The sequence below is a fragment of the Trachypithecus francoisi genome, unplaced genomic scaffold (assembly GCF_009764315.1).
Source record: "Trachypithecus francoisi isolate TF-2019V2 unplaced genomic scaffold, Tfra_2.0 Lachesis_group4, whole genome shotgun sequence".
NCBI classification, from domain to species: domain Eukaryota; kingdom Metazoa; phylum Chordata; class Mammalia; order Primates; family Cercopithecidae; genus Trachypithecus; species Trachypithecus francoisi.
In genome coordinates this window covers 9,839,917-9,860,913 of record NW_022681469.1, presented here as the reverse complement: position 1 = coordinate 9,860,913, position 20,997 = coordinate 9,839,917, and the positions used below count along the sequence as shown (strand labels likewise).

General features: G+C 45.6%; 1 protein-coding gene across 2 annotated transcripts in view; it reads left to right on the top strand.

Annotated features, from left to right (window-relative positions):
• Positions 1 to 20,613, top strand: part of ZNF398 (zinc finger protein 398) — a 42,629-nt gene extending 22,016 nt beyond the window's left edge. Inside the window, exons 3-6 of one of the 2 annotated variants that reach the window (XM_033191876.1) lie at positions 60 to 186; positions 718 to 831; positions 16,612 to 16,725; positions 18,796 to 20,613. In XM_033191876.1, the coding sequence (XP_033047767.1) occupies positions 60 to 186; positions 718 to 831; positions 16,612 to 16,725; positions 18,796 to 19,949 (1,509 nt within the window). In that variant the 3' untranslated portion in view covers positions 19,950 to 20,613. The remainder of the gene's footprint in view (positions 1 to 59; positions 187 to 717; positions 832 to 16,611; positions 16,726 to 18,795) is intronic. The other variant, XM_033191875.1, reaches the window with a different exon arrangement.
• The last annotated feature ends 384 nt before the right edge of the window (positions 20,614 to 20,997 follow it).

Genomic DNA, 20,997 nt, shown 5'->3' with positions numbered 1-20,997 from the left:
GATTTATTGAATGACTGAATTATAATGGGAGGAACTAACCCATGTGATTGTAATTTTAGGTGCCTGTGGCATTTGATGATGTCTCCATCTACTTTTCCACTCCAGAGTGGGAAAAATTAGAAGAATGGCAAAAGGAACTTTACAAGAATATCATGAAAGGCAACTATGAGTCTCTCATCTCCATGGGTGAGGCTGAGTTGACACCTTTTGAATGAAGTGACAGCAGCTCCAAGAGGGCTCAAAACAGTCCCTTTTCCTCCAGTGACCTCATTCTCACTCTGTCTTCACACACTTCGAATTCTGGTTTCAAGCCAAAAGATGACCAGTTCATTCTTGCTAAATAGGAATCATAATCTCTCCTTTTACCAAATTTTAGGACAGAGAATGAAGTTCAGGGTATGGGTGTGACAGCTGGTGGTTTCCACGGGTATCCTTTACTTTGAAAGGAGCTTGACTTCTCCCCCTTGAGGCACACTGTCACTCTGAAAGCAGTGCTAACCTAGCACATGTGCTTTCCCCACACATTACATCTCCGCTACCTGCTTTCCTGAATAGATATCCACAGTTGAAGGTGGATAGATGGGAAGAAGTGATATGAAGTCTAAAAGAAATTGCCTGGGCCTGTGACCACAAAGCTTCAGCTCAGCCTTGATGGCAATTAGTTGTCTTCCTCATTTATCTTTTTGTCATACCCTCTCTTCCTTTTTCTTCTTCTAGATTATGCTATAAATCAACCTGATGTCTTATCTCAGATTCAACCAGAAGGGGAACATAATACAGAGGACCAGACAGGGCCAGAGGAAAGTGAGATTCCCGCAGACCCCAGTGAAGGTAAGTGGGAGAAGAGATTCCTACCTCTTGTCTCCCTTTCCTGGTCAGAGATGGTGGCTCAGAACTAAGCAGGGCTTAGGGACTTTTAGAGCCATTCATTGCTAAAGCAACTAGATTCTGAATGTGTCATCAGGCATTTAAATATAAAAGGGGGCTTAGAGGTCATCTTGTCCAGTGTCTTCACTTATCAGTACTACACATCTAACAGTTACTAGTTGTATTCCCTGACAGAAGTACTGATACCTAGCTGTTTAGTAAAATAAACATGTCCTTGCATGATGAAGGAGGCAGTTATGCTCATCTGGACTAAAGTGGCTTGAGCAAATGTAAGCGTGGCGCTTCTTAAGTGCTGAAGGGACTAGGAGTCTGCATGGTCCCTCCAAGATGCATGGAATCAGTAGACACTGATGACATCCACCTGGGCAACAGGGATTTTCTCAGATCTGGAAAGCTGGCTATCATGAACTCTTCCTAACTTTTTGGCTGGCAGTTGCTTAATATTATGTGGGAAAGACTGCCAACCAAAGTCCGGTTGTATTGTTTCTCTCATGCCTCACCTTTGCTGTCAGAAAATTCTCATACACTTTTTTTTTTCTTTGTTGGATAGAAGCACACAGAAAGTTCATCCTTCAGGCATCTCTGTTACATGAACTTCTCTTACAACCCACCTGCTGTCCCATACAGTTAGTTTTTTCTTTTTCTTTATTTTTTTTTTTTTTGAGACGGAGTCTTGCTCTGTCGCCAAGACTGGAGTGCAGTGGCGTGATCTTGACTCACTGCAAGCTCCACCTCCCGGGTTCACGCCATTCTCCTGCCTCAGCCTCCTGAGTAGCTGGGACTACAAGCGCCTGCCACCAGGCCCGGCTAATTTTTTCTATTTTTCAGTAGAGACCGGGTTTCACCATGTTAGCCAGGATGGTCTCGATCTTCTGACCTCGTGATCTGCCCACCTCGGCCTCCCATAGTGCTGGGATTACAGGCGTGAACCACTGCCACAGTTATTTTTTTCTAACATTTTATTATGAAAATTTTCAATCAGAAAAGTTAAAGTAGTTTTATAGTGAACACCTGGATATCCAGCGCCTAAATTCTACCACTAACATTATACCATCCATCCTTATCGTGCATATATCTATCACTGCCACTCCATCTAGCCATCTTTTATTTATTTATTTATTTATTTATTTATTTATTTATTTTGGAGATGGAGCCTCCCTCTGCCACCCAGGCTGGAATGCAGTGGTGCAATCTTGGCTCACTGCAACCCCACCTCCCAGATTCAAGTGATTCTCCGGCTCAGCCTCCTGAGTAGCTGGGATTACAGGTGCTTGCCACCATGCCTGGCTAATTTTTGTATTTTAAGTTGAGACAGGGTTTCAGCATGTTGGCCAGGCTGGTCTCGAACTCCTGATCTCAAGTGATCTGCCTACCTTGGCCTACCAAAGTGCTGGGATTACAGGCATGAGCCACCGCACCCAGCCATCTATCCTATTTTTGATGTATTTCAAAATCAGTAAAGACATCAGTGCATTTTCCTATAAATAGTCCAGCATGAATATTATTAACCTAGAGTTCAATGTTTGTTTTTTTCTTTTCAGGTAAATTTTACATATAATGAAATTTCAAGTCTTAATTGAGTTTTAAGCAATGCACACATCTGCCACACATTTATTATCATTATTATTATTATTATTATTTTGAGATGGAGTCTCTGTCGCCCAGGCTAGAGTGCAGTGGTGTGATCCTGGCTCACTGCACCCTTTGCCTTCCAGGCTCAAGTGATTCTCCAGCCTCAGCCTCCTGAGTAGCTTGGATTACAGGCGTGCACCACCACGCCCAGCTAATTTTTGTGTTTTTAGTAGAGATGGGGTTTCATCATGTTGGCCAGGCTGGTCTTGAAATCCTGACCTCAAGTGATCCACCGGCCTCAGCCTCCCAAAGTGCTGGGATTACAGGAGTGAGCCACTGTGCCCCGCCATATTATTTTTTAAGAATGTGCAGGTGATTGCATTTAGGTAGTATAACCGGTTGAATTTTACTAATCTTTATATCACAGATGTAAGTCATGAGGCTAAAATAATACCACCAATAAAGATGAGTGACTTGACTACAGAAAGATTTCTTATTGGGTATATTTCTTTGGTCTACATTATTATTTATCTGACATAGCCCTCGGCAAGTACAAATGAATATATCATTGTATTTTATGGGATGGGTGAAAAAGATAACAACTAATTAGGTTTTGTAATAATGTATCAAAGTTTCATTTTACTGTCATCTTGTCAGTTTGTTTTTACCATGGTTTTTCAAGATGCTTGTGCCTCAACCTCCCGAGTAGCTGGGACTATAGGCATGTGCCATCATGCCCAGCTAATTTTTGTATATTTAGTGATGATGGGGTTTCACCATGTTGCCCAGGCTGATCTCGAACTCGTGGCCTCTGGTGATCCACCCACCTCAGCCTTCCAAAGTGCTGGGAATATAGGCGTGAGCCACCGCACCTGGCCAGTTATTTTCTTTTGGTTGATCAAATTGTCAACTTCACAATTTCTTTTGTTTGTTTGTTTTTAAGACAATGTCTGGCTCTATTGCCCAGGCTAGAGTGCAGTGCCATGATCTGAGATCACTGCACCCTGTGCCTCCTGGGCTCAAACCATCCTCCCACCTCAGCCTCCCAAGTAGCTGGGATGACAGGCACACACCACCATGCCTAGCTAATTTTTGTATTTTCTGTAGAGATGTGGGTTTGCCATGTTGCCCATGCTGGTTTTGAACTCGTGAACTCAAGTGATTCGCCTGCTTCAGCCTCCCAAGGTGCTGGGATTACAGGCCTGAGCCACCACACCCAGCCTCAGTACTTGTTTTCTTAAAAAAAAAAATATGCTCCTGGTTCTGTTGGAGAGCCCAAAGACCACTCCCAGATTTGGTGATCTGCTAGGACTCACAGTATTCCCATATGGTTGTACTCACAGCAAGATTTGTTAGAATGATACAAAGTAATATCAGCAAAGGGAAAGGTGCCCTGGAGAAAGTCTGGAGGAAACCAGGGATAGGCTTCCCAGAGTCCTCTCCCAGTGGAGTCTCATAGGATACACTTAATAGTTCCAGTAACGAGTTGTAACAACCAGAAAAGCTCATTAGACACTCAGTGCCCAAGGTTTTTATTGGGGGCTAATCACATATATACCCTCTGTCTAGCACTTACCCAAATTCCAGACTCCTAGGAAAGCATGTGTTCTGCATATACCACAGTGTTTGACACACACAGTCATGCGCTGCTGAACAATGGGGATATCTTCTGAGAAATGCATCATTGGTTGATTTTGTCGTTGTGCAGACATCATAGCGTGAACTCACACAAACTAGATGATGTAGCGTTCTATGTACCTAGGCTATATGGTATAGCCTATGGCTTCTAGGCCACAAACTTGTACAGCATGTTATTGTCCTGAATACTGTAGGCAATTGTAACACAATGGTAATTGTGTATCTAAACACATGTAAAGATAGGAAAGGTACAGCAAAAATTTCTTATAAAAGTTACAAAATCAGGCAGGTGCAGTGACTCACACCTGTAATCCCAGCACGTTGAGGCCAAGGCGGATGGATCATGAGGTCAGGAGATTGAGACCATTCTGGCTAACACAGTGAAACCCTGTCTCTACTAAAAATACAAAAAATTAGCCAGCTGTGGTGGTGGGCGCCTATAGTCCCAGCTACTCGGGAGGCCAAGGCAGGAGAATTGCTTGAACCCAGGATGCAGAGGTTGCAGTGAGCCGAGATTGTGCCACTGCACTCCAGCTTGGGCAACAGAGCGAGACTCCGTCTCAAAAAAAAAAAAAAAAAAAAAAAGATACAAAATGGTACACCTCTATAAGGCACTTGCCATGAATGCAGCTTGCAGGACTGGAAGTTGTTCTGATTGGGTCAGTGAGTGAATGTGAAGGCCTAGGACATTACTGTACTACTGTAGACTTTATATAAACACTATATACTTAGGCCACACTAAATTACAGAAAAAAAATTTTTTTTTTTTTTTTGAGCCTCCTGGGTTCAAGTCATTCTCCTGCCTCAGCCTCCCGAGTAGCTGGGACTACAGGCACGTGCCACCACGCCTGGCTAATTTTTTGTTTTTTTAGAAGAGACGGGGTTTCACCATGTTAGCCAGGATGGTCTCGATCTGCTGACCTCGTGATCCACCCACCTCAGCCTCCCAAAGTGCTGGGATTACAGGCATGAGCCACTGTGCCTGGCCAAAAAATTTTTTCTTTAACCATAAATTAACCTTAGCTTACTGTATTACTTTATTTTATTTTATTTTATTTTATTTATTTTTTTTTTTTTTGAGACGGAGTCTTGCTCTGCCGCCCAGGCTGGAGTGCAGTGGCCGGATCTCTGCTCACTGCAAGCTCCGCCTCCCGGGTTCACGCCATTCTCCTGCCTCAGCCTCCCGAGTAGCTGGGACTACAGGCGCCCGCCACCTCGCCCGGCTAGTTTTTTTTGTATTTTTTAGTAGAGACGGGGTTTCACTGTGTTAGCCAGGATGGTCTTGATCTCCTGACCTCGTGATCCGCCCGTCTCGGCCTCCCAAAGTGCTGGGATTACAGGCTTGACTGTATTACTTTATAATACAGTAATATACTTGTATAATAATACTTTAAAATACAGTAATATACTTTTATTATTTTTTAACTTTCTGACTTTTGTAATAACAGTGTAAAACACATTGTACATATATACAAAAATATTTTTTCTTTTTTTGAGACGGAGTCTTGCTCTGTCACCCAGGCTGGAGTGCAGTGGCGGGATCTCAGCTCACTGCAAGCTCCGCCTCCCGGGTTCACGCTATTCTCCTGCCTCAGCCTCCGGAGTAGCTGGGACTACGGGCTCCCGCCACCTCGCCCGGCTAGTTTTTTTGTATTTTTTAGTAGAGACGGGGTTTCTCCATGTTAGCCAGGATGGTCTCGATCTCCTGACCTCGTGATCCGCCCGTCTCGGCCTCCCAAAGTGCTGGGATTACAGGCTTGAGCCACCGCGCCCGGCCAATATTTTTTCTTTATACCCTTTTTCTATAACTTTTTCGTATTTTTAAATTTTTTGCTTATGTTTTTGAAATGGAGTCTCGCCCTGTTGCCCAGGCTGGAGTGCAGTGATGTGATCTCCACTCACTGCAACCTCCGCCTCCTGGGTCAAGCGATTCTCCTGCCTCAGCCTCCCCAGTAGCTGGAATTACAGGCACACGCCCCCATGCCCAGCTAATTTTTGCATTTTTAATAGAGACAAGGTTTCACCATGTTGGCCAGGCTGGTCTCAAACTCCTGGCCTCATGATCCACCTGCCTCGGCCTCCCAAAGTGCTGGGATTTACTTTTTATTATTTATTTATTTTGAGATGGAATCTTGCTCTGTAGCCCAGGCTGGAGTACAACGGTGTGATCTCGGCTCACTGCAACCTCCACCTCCCAGGTTCAAGTGATTCTCCTGCCTCAGCCTCCCAAATAGCCTGTAGGCTCGAACCACCACACCTGGCTAATTTTTAAATTTTATATAGAGATGGGGTATCGCCACGTTGCCCAGTGTGGTCTCAAACACCTGGACTCAAGTGATCTGCCTGTCTTGGCCTTCCAAAGTGCTAGGATTACAGATATGAGTCCCCATGCTTGACAGTGGCCTGTTTTTGACCAAAATACCATTATGCAGTGCATGACTCCATGTGTCTTGCTCAAAACTGTCCTTATATTCAGCACAAATATAAACCTTTGTACTATTATACAAATGTTACGTGGTACGTGACTGCAGTTAGGTATAGCCAACCACTCATCATTTAGGGGAAGTTTTGTATCAGCATAGAGACTACATACAGTAGTCCCCCTTTACTGATGGTATCATTTTCCATCTTGAGATGGTATAGATTCCATCTCAAGAATTTTCCACAGTTTGTTACCTGCCATCAACTGTGATCTGAAAATATTAAATGGAAAATTCCAGAAATAATTTATAAGTTTTAAATTGTTTGCCATTCTGAGTACTATGATGAAATCTTGCGCTATCCTGCTGTGTCTCATCTGGGGCGTGAATCATCCCTTTGTCCAGTGTATCCACACTGTATACACTACCTGACCATCAGTCACTTAGAAGTCATGTCAACTATGGCGGTATTGCAGTGCTTATGTTAAGTAACCCCCCCGCTCCCCTGCTTTTTAAAAACAAATAAGGCCCCAAACTGCAAAAGTAGTAACAGTGGCAATTCAGATGTATCAGAGAAGCCATCAAGTGCTTCCTTCATGTGAAAAGGTGAAATTTCTTGACTTAAGAAGGAAGGAAGGAAATTACATGCTGAGGTTGCCAAGATCTCTGGTAATAACAAATCTTCTATGAAAATGTGAAGAAAGTAGCCAGGCGCGGTGGCTCAAGCCTGTAATCCCAGCACTTTGGGAGGCCGAGACGGGCGGATCACGAGGAGATCAAGACCATCCTGGCTAACACGGTGAACCCCGTCTCTACTTAAAAAATACAAAAAACTAGCCGGGCGAGGTGGCGGGCGCCTGTAGTCCCAGCTACTCGAGAGGCGGAGGCAGGAGAATGGCGTAAACCCGGGAGGCGGAGCTTGCAGAGAGCTGAGATCCGGCCACTGCACTCCAGCCTGGGCGACAGAGCGAGACTCCGTCTCAAAAAAAAAAAAAAAAGAAAATGTGAAGAAAGTAAAAGAAATTTGTACTAGTTTTACTGTTGCACCTCAAACTGCAAAAGTTACGGCCACAGTGTGTGATAAATACTTAGTTAATATGGAAACAGCATTAAAGGCAAATATAGGCATATCCAGGATATTGTGGGTTCAGTTCCAGACTACTGCAATAAAGTGAATATTGCAGTACAAGTCACAATAACTTTTGTTTTCCCAGTGATGTGAAAGTTTACACTATGCTATACAGTCTATTAAGTTGGCAATAACATTATGTCTAAAAAAACAATGTACATACCTTAATTTAAAAATATTGCTAAGAATCCTAACAATCATCTGAGCCTTCAGAGGTAAAATCTTTTTGCTACTGGAGGGTCTTGCCTCAGTATTAATGGCTGCTGACTAATCAGAGTGGTGGTTCCTAAAGGTTGGGGTGGCTGTGGCAATTTCTTTCTTTTTTTTTTTTTTTTTTGAGACAGAGTCCCACTCTGTTGCCCAGACTAGGGTGCAGTGACACGATCTTGGCTCACTGCAACCTCCGACTCCCGGGTTCAAACAATTCTCTTGCCTCGGCCTCCCGAGTAGCTGGGATTACAGACACCTACCACCATGCCTGGCTAATTTTTTTGTATTTTTAGTAGAGACGGGATTGCGCCATGTTGGGCAGACTGGTCTCGAACTCCTGACCTCAGGTGATCCACCCGCCTTGGCCTCCCAAAATGCTGCGATTATAGGTGTGAGCCACTGCGTTCGGCCGACAGTTTTTCTTAAAATAAGGCAACAATGAAGTTTGCCACATTGATTGACTCTTCCTTTAACAAAAGATTTCTCTGTAGCTGCAATGCTGTTGGATAGCATTATCCCCACAGTAGAACTTCTCTCAGAATTGGAGTTAATCCCTCAAACCCTGCTGCTGCTGTATCAACTAAGCTTATGCAATATTCTAAATCCTTTGTTGTCATTTCAAAAGTGTTTACATCTTTACCTAGGAGTAGATTCCATCTCAAGAAATTGCCTTCTTTGCTTAGCTATAAGAAACACTCCAGGCCGGGCGCGGTGGCTCAAGCCTGTAATCCCAGCACTTTGGGAGGCTGAGACGGGCGGATCACGAGGTCAGGAGATCGAGACCATCCTGGCTATACGGTGAAACCCTGTCTCTACTTAAAAATACAAAAAAAAACTAGCCGGGCGACGAGGCGGGCGCCTGTAGTCCCAGCTACTCGGGAGGCTGAGGCAGGAGAATGGCGTAAACCCGGGAGGCGGAGCTTGCAGTGAGCTGAGATCCGGCCACTGCACTCCAGCCTGGGTGGCAGAGCAAGACTCCGTCTCAAAAAAAAAAAAAAAAAAAAAGAAACACTCCTGATCTATTCAAGTATTATCATGAGATTGCAGCAGCTAAGTCACATTTTCAAGCTCTACTCCTAATTCTGGTTCTCCTGCTATTTCCACCCCATTGCAATGACGTCCTCCACTGAAGTCTTGAACTTCTCAGTCATTCTTCTGGGTTGGAATCAAATTCCAAACTCCTGTTGATGTTGCCGTTTTGACCTCTTCCCATGAATTATGAATGGTCTTAATGGCACTTAGAATGGTGAATCCTTTCTAGAAGGTTTTCAGTTTACCCAAATCCATCAGAGGAATCATGCTATGTATGACAGCAATAACTTTCTATAGTCTTATGAAATATATTTCTTTTTTTTTGAGACAGTCTCACTCTGTTGCCCAGGCTGGAGTACAGTGGTGCGATCTCGGCTCACTGCAACCTCCGCCTCCTGGGTTCAAGCGATTCTCCTGCCTCAGCCTCTCGAGTAGCTGGGATTACAGGCTAATTTTTGTATTTTTAGTAGAGATGGAGTTTCACCATGGTGGCCAGGCTGGTCTCAAACTCCTGACCTCAGGTGATCCACCTCCCTTGGCCTCCCAAAGTTCTGGGATTACAAGTGTGAACCACCACGCCTGGCTGCAATATGTTTGTTGGTTTTGTTTTGTTTGTTTATTTATTTATTTTTTGAGACAGAGTCTAGCTGTGTCACCCAGGCTGGAGTGCATCGATGCTGAAATGTATTTCTTATGCCATAAGACTTCAAAGTAAAAATTAGTCCTTGATCTGTGGGCTGTAGAATGGATGTTGTTTTACAGGGATGAAAACAAGATTCATCTCCTTGTTCATCCCCATCCGAGCTTGTGGGTGACCAGGTGCATTGTCAATAAGTATTAATATTTTGAAAGGAAGGCCGGGCGCGGTGGCTCAAGCCTGTAATCCCAGCACTTTGGGAGGCCGAGATGGGCGGATCACGAGGTCAGGAGATCGAGACCATCCTGGCTAACATGGTGAAACCCCGTCTCTACTAAAAAAAATACAAAAAACTAGCCGGGCGAGGTGGCAGGCGCCTGTAGTCCCAGCCACTCGGGAGGCTGAGGCAGGAGAATGGTGTAAACCCAGGAGGCGGAGCTTGCAGTGAGCTGAGGTCCGGCCACTGCACTCCAGCCTGGGCGACAGAGCGAGACTCCGTCTCAAAAAAAAAAAAAATATTTTGAAAGGAATCTTTTCTTCTGAGCAGTAGTTCTCATCAGTGGGCTTAAAATATTCCATAAACCATGCTGTAACAGATGTGCTGTCATCCAGGCTTTGTTGTTCCATTTCTAGTGCACAGGCAGTGTAGATTTAGCATAAGTTTTTTTTTTTTTTTTTTTTTTTTTTGAGACAGAGTTTGGCTCTTGTCGCCCAGGCAGGAGTGAAATGGCACGATCTTGGCTCACCACAACCTCTGCCTCCTGGGTTCAAGCGATTCTCTTGCCCCAGCCTCTTGGGTAGCTGGGAATACAGGCATGCACCACCATGCCCAGCTAATTTTGTATTTTTAGTAGAAACAGGGTTTCTCCCTGTTGGTCAGGCTGGTCTCAAACTCCCGACCTCAGGTGATCCGCCTGCCTTGGCCTCCCAAAGTGCTAGGATTACAGGCATGACCCACCACGTCCGGCCTGATTTAGAATAATTCTTAAGAGCCCTAGGGTGTTCAGAATACTAAAATGAACACTGGGTTCAAGTCACCAGCTGCATCAGCCTCTAGCAAGAGAGTCAGCTTGTCCTTTGAAGCTTTGAAGCCAGACATTGACTTCTCTCTAGCTATGAAAGTCCTAGATGACATATTCTTCCAATAGAACGCTGTTTCTTATACACGAAAATTTGTTGTTTAGTGTAGCCACCTTCCTCAAGTAATTGTAGCTAGATCTTCTGATGACTTGCTGCAGCTTCTCCGTTAGCACTTGCTGCTTCATTTTGCATTTCCATAAACCTCATCAATCCCACTTCTGCTAGCTTCAGACTTCTATGGCTTCCTCACCTCTACCAGCCTTCCTAGAATTGAAGAGATGTTAAGGCCTTACTCTGGATTAGACATTGGCTTAAGGGAATGTTGTGGCTGATTTGATCTTCTATTTAGAGTACTCACATTTTCATCATATCAACAATAAGATTATTTTGCTTTCTTAGTCATGTATTTACTGGAGTGGCACTTTTAATTTCTTTAAGAACTTTTCCTTTGCATTTACAGCTTGGCTAACTGTTTGGTTCAAGAGACCTACTTTTTAGCCTACTTCCCCTTGGCTTTTGACATGCCTTCTTTACTAACCTTAAGCATTCTAGCTTTTGATTTAAAGTAACAGATGTATAAACTCCTCCTTTCACTTAGAGGCCATTGTAAGGGTTACTAATTGGCCTAATTTCAATATGGTTGTGTCTCAGGGAGTAGGGAGGCCCTAAGAGAGGGAGGGAGAGAGGCAGGGAACGGCCCAGTCATTGGATCAGTCACAAAAACACATAAAACATTTATTAAGTTCATCATCTTATATGGGTGTGGTTTGTAGTGCCCCCAAACAATTACGATAATTATATCAAAGATCACTGATCACAAGCCAGGTGCCATGGCTCATGCCTATAATCCCAGCACTTTGAGAGGTCAAGGTGGGAGGATTGCTTGAACTCAGGAGTTGGAGACCAGCCTGGGCAAAATGGTGAAACCCTGTCTCTACTAAAATACAAAAAATTAACCAGATGTGGTGGCATGTGCCTGTAGTCCCAGCTGCTCGATATGCTGAGGCAGGAGAATCGCTTGAACCAGAAAGGCCAAGATTGCTGTGAGCCAAGATCGCACCATTGCACTCCAGCCTGGGCAATAGAACCAGACTTTGTCTCCAAAAGATAGAAAGAAAAAAAGATCACTGATCACAGATCACTATTAACATACATAATAATAATGAAAAAGTTAGGAATATTATAAGAATTACCAAAATGTGACCAGGCGCAGGGGCTCCCACCTGTAATCCCAGCACTTTGGGAGGCTGAGGCAGGCAAATCACCTGAGGTCAGGTGTTCAAGACCAGCCTGGCCAACATAGTGAACCCTGTCTCTACTAAAATACAAAAATTATCCAGGCATGATGGCGGGTGCCTGTAATCCCAGCTACTTGGGAGGCTGATACGTAAGAATTGCTTGAACCCAGAAGATGGTGGTTGCAGTGAGCCGAGATCATGCCACTGCACTCCAGCCTGGGCAGCTGAGTGAGACTCTGTCTCAAAAAAAAAAAAAAAAGAAGTACCAAAATGTGACACAGAGGCACAAAAGGAACACATGATGTTGCTGCCAATGGACTTGCCTCAAGAAGGGTGCTACAAACTTTTTTTTTTGCTCTGTCACCCAGGCTGGAGTGCAGTGGCCGGATCTCAGCTTACTGCAAGCTCCGCCTCCTGGGTTCCCGCCATTCTCCTGCCTCAGCCTCCCGAGTAGCTGGGACTACAGGCGCCGCCACCTCGCCTGGCTAGTTTTTTGTATTTTTAGTAGAGACGGGGTTTCACCATGTTCGCCAGGATGGTCTCGATCTCCTGACCTCGTGATCCGCCTGTCTCGGCCTCCCAAAGTGCTGGGATTACAGGCTTGAGCCACCGCGCCCGGCCAGTTTTTTGTATTTTTTTTTTTTTTTTTTTTTTTTTGAGACGGAGTCTCGCTCTGTCACCGGGACTGGAGTGCAGTGGCCGGATCTCAGCTCACTGCAAGCTCCGCCTCCTGGGTTCACGCCATTCTCCTGCCTCAGCCTCCCGAGTAGCTGGGACTACAGGCGCCAGCCACCTCGCCCGGCTAGCTTTTTGTATTTTTTTTTAGTAGAGACGGGGTTTCACCGTGTTAGCCAGGATGGTCTCGAACTCCTGACCTCGTGATCCGCCCGTCTCGGCCTCCCAAAGTGCTGGAGTTTTTTGTATTTTTTTAGTAGAGACGGGGTTTCGCCTTGTGAGCCAGGATGGTCTCGATCTCCTGACCTCGTGATCCGCCCGTCTCGGCCTCCCAAAGTGCTGGGATTACAGGCTTGAGCCACCGCGCCCGGCCCAAACCTTTACTTTGTAAAAACAAAACAGAAAGCAGTATCTGGCTGGCGCGGTGGCTCAAGCCTGTAATCCCAGCACTTTGGGAGGCCGAGACGGGCGGATCACGAGGTCAGGAGATCGAGACCATCCTGGCTAACACGGTGAAACCCGTCTCTACTAAAAATACAAAAAAAAACTAGCCGGGTGAGGTGGCAGGCGCCTGTAGTCCCAGCTACTCGGGAAGCTGAGGCAGGAGAATGGAGTAAACCCAGGAGACGGAGCTTGCAGTGAGCTGAGATCTGGCCACTGCACTCCAGTCCAGGCGACAGAGCGAGACTCCGCCTCAAAAAAAAAAAAAAAAAAGAAAGCAGTATCTGTGAGGTGCAATAAAGCAAGATATACTTTTTAAGTATATATTGGGTTGAGTACTATCTGAGGTTTCAAGTATCCACTGGGGGGTCTTGGAACGTATTCCTTATGATAAGTGGGGAACTGCAGTATTTGCTTATATATTTACAAAGAAACAATGGAAGATTAAAACAATAATTAGTAAGAATGGCTTCCCTGTACAAGAAGAGAGGGAATAAGATGGAAGCTAGACTTCTCTGAATATACCTTGTTTCACAGTTTTGATTTCAGAACCCTGTAGATATTTTACATATTTTTTATTTTTATTTTTTTTGAGATGGAGTTTTGCTCTTGTCACCCAGGCTGAAGTACAGTGGCACAATCTCGGCTCACTGCAACCTCCGCCTCCTGGGTTCAAGTGATTCTCCTGCCTCAGTCTCCCAAGTAGCTCAGATTACAGGCATGCACCACCACACACAGATAATTTGTGTGTGTATGTGTGTGTGTGTATGTGTGTGTGTGTGTGTGTGTGTGTGTGTGTGTGTATATATATATATTTTTTTTTTTTTAAGTGATGAGGTCTCACTGTCGCCTAGGCTGGAGTGCAGTGGCGCAATCTCGGCTCACTGCAAGCTCCGCCTCCCGGGTTCACGCCATTCTCCTGCCTCAGCCTCCTGAGTAGCTGGGAATACAGGCGCCTGCCACCACGCCCAGCTAATTTTTTGTATTTTTTCGGTAGAGACGGGGTTTCACCGTGGTCTCGATCTCCTGACCTTGTGATCCGCCTGCCTCGGCCTCCCAAAGTGCTGGGATTACAGGCGTGAGCCACCGCGCCTGGCCTTATTTATTTATTTATTTGTTTATTTATTTATTTTTGAGAGGGAGTCTCGCTCTGTCGCCCAGGCTGGAGTGCAGTGCCCGGATCTCAGCTCACTGCAAGCTCCGCCTTCCGGGTTTACGCCATTGTCCTGCCTCAGCCTCCCGAGTAGCTGGGACTACAGGCGCCTGCCACCTCGCCTGGCTAGTTTTTTGTATTTTTTAGTAGAGACAGGGTTTCACCGTGTTAGCCAGGATGGTCTCGATTTCCTGACCTCATGATCCGCCCATCTTGGCCTCCCAAACATTTGGTGGTTTTTAGAGCACTAACTCGTCATTCAGAATTTTTTTTTTTTAAGATAGAATCTCACTCTGTCGCCCAGGCTAGAGTGCAGTGGTGCCATCTTAGCTCACTGCAACCTCCACCTCCGGGGTTCAAGCGATTCTCCTGCCTCAGCCTCCTAAGTATAGGAGGGGATTATAGGCGCCCACCACCGCAGCCAGCTGATTTTTGTATTTTTAATAGAGACGGGGTTTTACCATGTTGGGTCAGAGTGGTCTCGAACTCCTGACCTCATGACCCGCCCGCCTCAGCCTCCCAAAGTGCTGAGATTACAGGCATGAGCTACTGCACTTAGCCCATTCACAAAATTTTTAAAAACAAGCAGGTGTTTTAAAAGTCAGGTTTTTTGGCTAGGCATGGTGGGTCATGCCTATAATCTCAGCACTTTGGGAGGTTGAGGCAGGTGGGTCACCTGAGCTCAGGAGTTCAAGAACAGCCTGGGCAACAGAGTGAGACCCCATTTTTACCAAAAATACAAAAAGTTAGCTGTGGTCCCAGCTACTAGGGAGACTGAGGTGGGATAATCTCTTGACCCTGGGAGGCAGAGGTTGCAGTAAGCCGAGATTACGCCGCTGTAGTCCAGCCTGGGTGACAGAGTGAGACCCTGTCTCAGAAACAAACAAACAAACAAAAGTTAGATGTTTTGAATGGAAAGTTAATCCTCTGGATATCGGTTAAGAGGTCTTCTTCCTTATATCCAGTCTTTCCCCCTCTGCCTTTTTCCTTATAGGTATGTATGTGTATAACATCTGGAAGAGAACAAAGATAAGATTAGACTATGTTTAATACACTTCAGCTTTGCTTTTAGGTTGGAAGGCAACTGTTGCATGTGCTAAAATCTATTTTCCAAATCTCTCCCCATAACCTGATGGTCTTTTGGGCTGTAGTCTTATCCCAGCCTCTTATTTCTGCTTTGAGAACACCTTTAGATTTCAGTGGTATCTAACTGATTTAAAAGACATTGGGGTAAAGTAGTGAGTTCTGTTAATTTGCTGTGAATTAAACCATATTCTGCTCACAAGGCTGTGTTTGAGAAATAACCATAGAGAGCTTCAGGGTACTCTCTGGAGCTTGCCAAGATCTCTTGTCAGCTTGCCAGCTTGTCCATTTAGTCCAAAAAAAAAAAAAGGGTAATATAGGCCTAGGTTGTAATAGCTAGCACAGCTATTTTGGTACTGATCAGATGAGACATGTTGTGTGCAAAGCCTCTATAGGCTATGCACTTTTTCTTTCAGAAAGAACCCCCAAGACCTGAAGGACTTGCCAATACTGTATTCTTCCCCCTCCCAGCATTTAGGAAACAATGACTTGTATCATTTAATAGACAAAGGTAATGTATCTCTTAAAAAAGAGCCCAGAATTGGGAATCTGAAAAGAGTGTTTCTAAGGAGTTGGATTCTGTGTCTGTACTGACCTAACTTTGTAATTCTGGAAATTGATTTGGTTTTTTGTTTGTTTGTTTGTTTGTTTTGAGATAGAGTTTTTTTGCTCTTGTTGCCCAGGCTGGAGCAATCTGGGCTCTGTGCGATCTCGGCTCACTGCAACCGCTGCCTCCTAGGTTCAAGCGATTTTTCTGTCTCAGCTTCCTGAGTAGCTGGGATTACAGGAGCCTGCCACCACGTCTGACTAATTTTTTGTGTTTTTAGTAGAGACAGAGTTTTACCATGTTGGCCAGCTGGTCTTGAACTCTTGACCTCAGATGATCCACTTGCTTCGGCCTCTCAAAGTTCTGGGATTATATGCGTGAGCTACCACACCCAGCCTGTATGCATTTTTTAAAAGGCTGGTTATGTGTTATTGTTATAGTTATTTGGAAATAAATATTTGGGGCCGGGCGCGGTGGCTCAAGCCTGTAATTCCAGCACTTTGGGAGGCCAAAGCGGGTGGATCATGAGGTCAGGAGATCGAGACCATCCTGGCTAACACAGTGAAACCCTGTCTATACTAAAAAAACAAAAGAAAAAAACTTAGCCGGGCGTGGTGGCGGGCACCTGTAGTCCCAGCTACTTGGGAAGCGGAGGCAGGAGAATGGCGTGAACCCAAGAGGCAGAGCTTGCAGTGAGAGGAGATTGCGCCCTGCACTCCAGCCTGGGCGACAGAGCCAGACTCTGTCTCAAAAAAAAAGAGAAAGAAAAATATTTGAGCGAAATATAGTATTCAACAAACCGACATGATTATCTCACCTTCTTATTCAAGTTCATGAAGGCCATTTTTTTTTCCCTCCCATAAATTAGAGCCTGGTATTTCAACATCAGATATTCTGTCTTGGATTAAACAAGAAGAAGAGCCTCAGGTTGGGGCCCCACCGGAATCCAAGGAAGGTGACGTGTACAAAAGCACTTATGCTGGTGAGTAAGAAATTAAAGAGGTGTTCATGTCCATATCTAGCTCATGCCAGGGCTGACTGAAGAAACAGCAGGTGAAATTTGTAGAGGCAAATGTGTGGGAAAAGAATGAGGAAAAGAAACAAAGCCATGCTCAACATTATGAATGAAACCAGTCACTAAAATAAATTTTAAGTGAGTGAGAAAATATACTCCTACGTGCAAAGACAAATGAGAATTGTCAGAAGAAGAAAAATAAGTGCATACAGACGAACCAAAATTACGGGGATGGGGAAAGACAGAAGAACATGTGAAAATCATGTAGAAAGGGTAGAAAAAGTGGGAGTGGAGTGGGGAGACAAGCTCTGGAGACAGAAATGGCGGTGGAGAAGTGTAAATGGGAATGTTAAGTAAGAACCCTCCCTCAGTGAAAGGAAAATCAATGGTGGGAGAAGAAATAGAAGTATCTTCCTTCCAAGATACTTTTGCCATTTGTATTGTAGAAGAGAATCTCAAGATCAGAAGGGTCCCAGTCATTTATACAGCTTAATGCAGTCTGTTTTTTCTTTTAGTATTTTCTGTGCTCTGTGTTCTTTTAGACTGGGAAACACAAATGAAAAATAAGACAGTTTTAGCTCTTGAAGAAACTTATACTAGGGACATACATATCAGTACTAGGCAAGCCTGTTAAGTATCAAGGATGAGTGGGGTGGATGACTTACATAAACGAATGAGAAGTTTCAGGAACATGCATCAGGTTGGGCTTGGTGACTCATGCCTGTAAGCCCAGCATTTTGGGAGGAAGTTGAGGTAGGTGGATCACTCGAACCCAGGAGTTCAAGACCAGCCTGGGTAACATAGGGGGATCCTGTCTCTAAAAAAAGAGGAGAACGTGCATCAGTTTTAGTTTAGGTATTTAGATAAGACCTAAGGAAGGGCATAAAGCCACAATTGTACCTTAAAAGATTGGTATGATATGGTTGGGTATAATTTGGGAAGATGGGGAGAGAGGGGTAGCATTCTGCAAAAGGGAGGACAGAATAAGTAAAGATGCATAGCAGAAATGTGTATTCTGTTCTCAGGGGAAGTAAAGAGACAGCTGACCACAGTGATGGGTTGATCTGATAGAAATAGGAATAGATGATTATGTGATTTTAGGCTTTGTCACAACAGGCAATAGAGAAAGTTCTTGAGTAGAGGTAAAATATGGTGAAAGTGACATTGGGAAGACTGATGCCAAGGATTTTCTGTTTCTTAACAGATAGCATAGAAGAGGTACAATGTTAAATTTTCTGATGAGGGCTGGGTGTCGTGGCTCATGCCTGCAATCTCAGCACTTTGGGAGGCTGAGGCAGGTGAACCACTTGACGCCAGGAGTTCAAGACCGCTGGTCAACATGGCAAAACCCCATCTCTACTAAAAATATAAAAATAACCTGAGCACGGCTGGACATGGTGGCTCCTGCCTGTAATCCCAGCACTTTGGGAGGCCGAGGCGGGCGGATCACGAGGTCAGGAGATCGAGACCATCCTGGCTAACACGGTGAAACCCTGTCTCCACTAAAAATACAAAAAATTAACTGGGCGTGGTGGCGGGTGCCTGTAGTCCCAGCTACTCAGTAGGCTGAGGCAGGAGAATGGCATGAACCTGGGAGGCGGAGCTTGCAGTGAGCCGAGGTTGCGCCACTGCACTCCAGCCTGGGTAACAGAGCGAGACTCCGTCTCAAAAAAAAAAATTACCTGAGCACAGTAGTGCATACCTGTAATCCCAGCTACTCGGGAGACTGAGGCAGGAGAATGGCTTGAACTCAGGAGGTGGAGGCTGCAGTGAGCCAAGGTCACGCCACTGCACTCCATCATGGGCGACAGAACGTGATTCTGTCATAAAATAAAATAAATTTAAAATTTCATTTCATTTCTCTGATGATTTGTCACAGAGAGACCACTGTTGTCTTGGTTATTATTGCAACCTGCTGAGTTTCTGATCTGAGCTAGTTGAGAGCTTAGAGTGATCTGTTAGAGCTGGGTAGGAATGCATGAGAGTTGCTAGTGAGACAGTTATTGATAGGTGTAACTCTGGAGTCTTTTCTTTCAGATGAAGAGCTTGTCATCAAAGCTGAAGGCCTTGCTAGATCCTCGTTGTGCCCTGAAGTTCCAGTCCCTTTCTCTTCTCCACCAGCAACAGCAAAGGATGCTTTTTCAGATGTGGCTTTCAAAAGCCAGCAGTCTACATCCATGACACCTTTTGGACGTCCAGCCACTGACCTGCCTGAAGCCTCTGAGGGACAAGTGACTTTTACTCAGTTGGGTAGCTATCCCCTCCCACCTCCAGTTGGCGAGCAGGTGTTCTCATGCCACCACTGTGGCAAGAGTCTCACCCAAGACATGTTGCTGACCCACCAATGTAGCCACGCTACTGAGCACCCCTTACCCTGTGCCCAGTGCCCTAAGCACTTTACTCCACAGGTGGACCTTAGCAGCACCTCCCAGGACCATGCCAGTGAGACGCCTCCCACCTGCCCACACTGTGCCAGGACTTTTACTCACCCATCAAGACTTACCTACCATCTTCGGGTCCATAACAGCACTGAGCGTCCTTTCCCCTGTCCTGATTGCCCCAAGCGCTTTGCTGACCAGGCTCGACTCACCAGCCACCGGAGAGCTCATGCAAGCGAAAGGCCCTTCCGCTGTGCCCAGTGCGGCAGGAGCTTCAGCTTGAAAATCAGCCTCCTGCTCCACCAGCGGGGTCATGCACAGGAGCGCCCTTTCTCCTGCCCTCAGTGTGGCATTGACTTCAACGGCCACTCGGCCCTTATCCGTCACCAGATGATCCACACAGGCGAGCGTCCTTACCCCTGCACTGACTGCAGTAAGAGCTTCATGCGCAAGGAGCACCTGCTGAACCACCGGCGGCTGCACACGGGCGAGCGTCCCTTCAGTTGTCCTCATTGTGGCAAGAGCTTCATCCGCAAGCACCACCTCATGAAACACCAGCGCATCCACACTGGGGAGCGGCCCTACCCCTGCTCCTTCTGTGGCAGGAGCTTCCGCTACAAGCAGACACTCAAGGACCACCTGCGTTCGGGCCACAGTGGAGGCTGTGGGGGTGATAGTGACCCATCGGGTCAGCCCCCCGACCCACCAGGTCCCCTCATAACTGGGCTTGAAACTTCTGGCCTGAGTGTCAACACTGAAGGTCTAGAGGCCAACCAGTGGTATGGGGAAGGGAGTGGAGGGGGAGTTTTGTAAATCCAAATCTCTGTGACTTCATGGTTGTATATGCTCACAGCAGGGTACAAAATCCAAGAGAAAGTCTGTGAGCCCCATCCAACACCCACAGTAATTATTACCTGGTACATCACTGAATTTAGGGTCCTATACACTTGACTAGAGACATGGTTGTGGTTTGGAATTTCACACACTTACAAGAATACCACATTTTGAAACCCAGAAAGACCTGGAAGGGGGCCCAGCACCTCCATCTTTTCAAAGATACAACAAAAGCAGAAGTTACAAGAATATTGTGGAGAGGTTGGAAAGCAGGATTTAACCTCTGGTTCTCTTGTTCTCAGAGAACAGCAGGTTGATAGTAGATTATGTCTCTAGGTAGAGACAGGTACATGGGAAGAGTCTCCAAAACTGGAAGCCCATTATGAGGCATGAGAATGTTTAACTATAAAGCCTTTTATTAGCTCCTTGATAGCTAAGATGGTTGTTGGAGAAAGTGCTTAAGCCACTGTTTATGTTGCTGCCTCCTCTCTCAAAACCAGCCAAGATCTGTTCACAAGCCTCTGTGGCTGCCTTTCCCTGAAACATGGTAACTCAAGACTGCCTGCCTAGATTTCCTAGATTAATTCTTCACGTACATTTTGTTTAATATTGGTTGAATATGAAATCTGACTTTAAAAGATTATTGGCCGGGCACGGTGGCTCACGCCTGTAATCCCAGCACTTTGGGAGGCTGAGGTGGGCGGATCACAAGGTCAGGAGATCGAGGCCATCCTGGCTAACACGGTGAAACCCCGTCTCTACTAAAAATACAAAAAATTAGCCGGGCGCGGTGGCAGGTGCCTGTGGTCCCAGCTACTCGGGAGGCTGAGGCAGGAGAATGGCGTGGGCCCGGGAGGCGGAGCTTGCAGTGAGCCGAGATCGCGCCACTGCACTCCAGCCTGGGCGACAGAGCAAGACTCCGTCTCAAAAAAAAAAAAAAAAGATTATTAAGGAGAACATTCCTTAACTATACTGGCTTGATTTGAAACAGGCTCTTATTGCCATTTAAAGTGCTAGAAACCTTTGG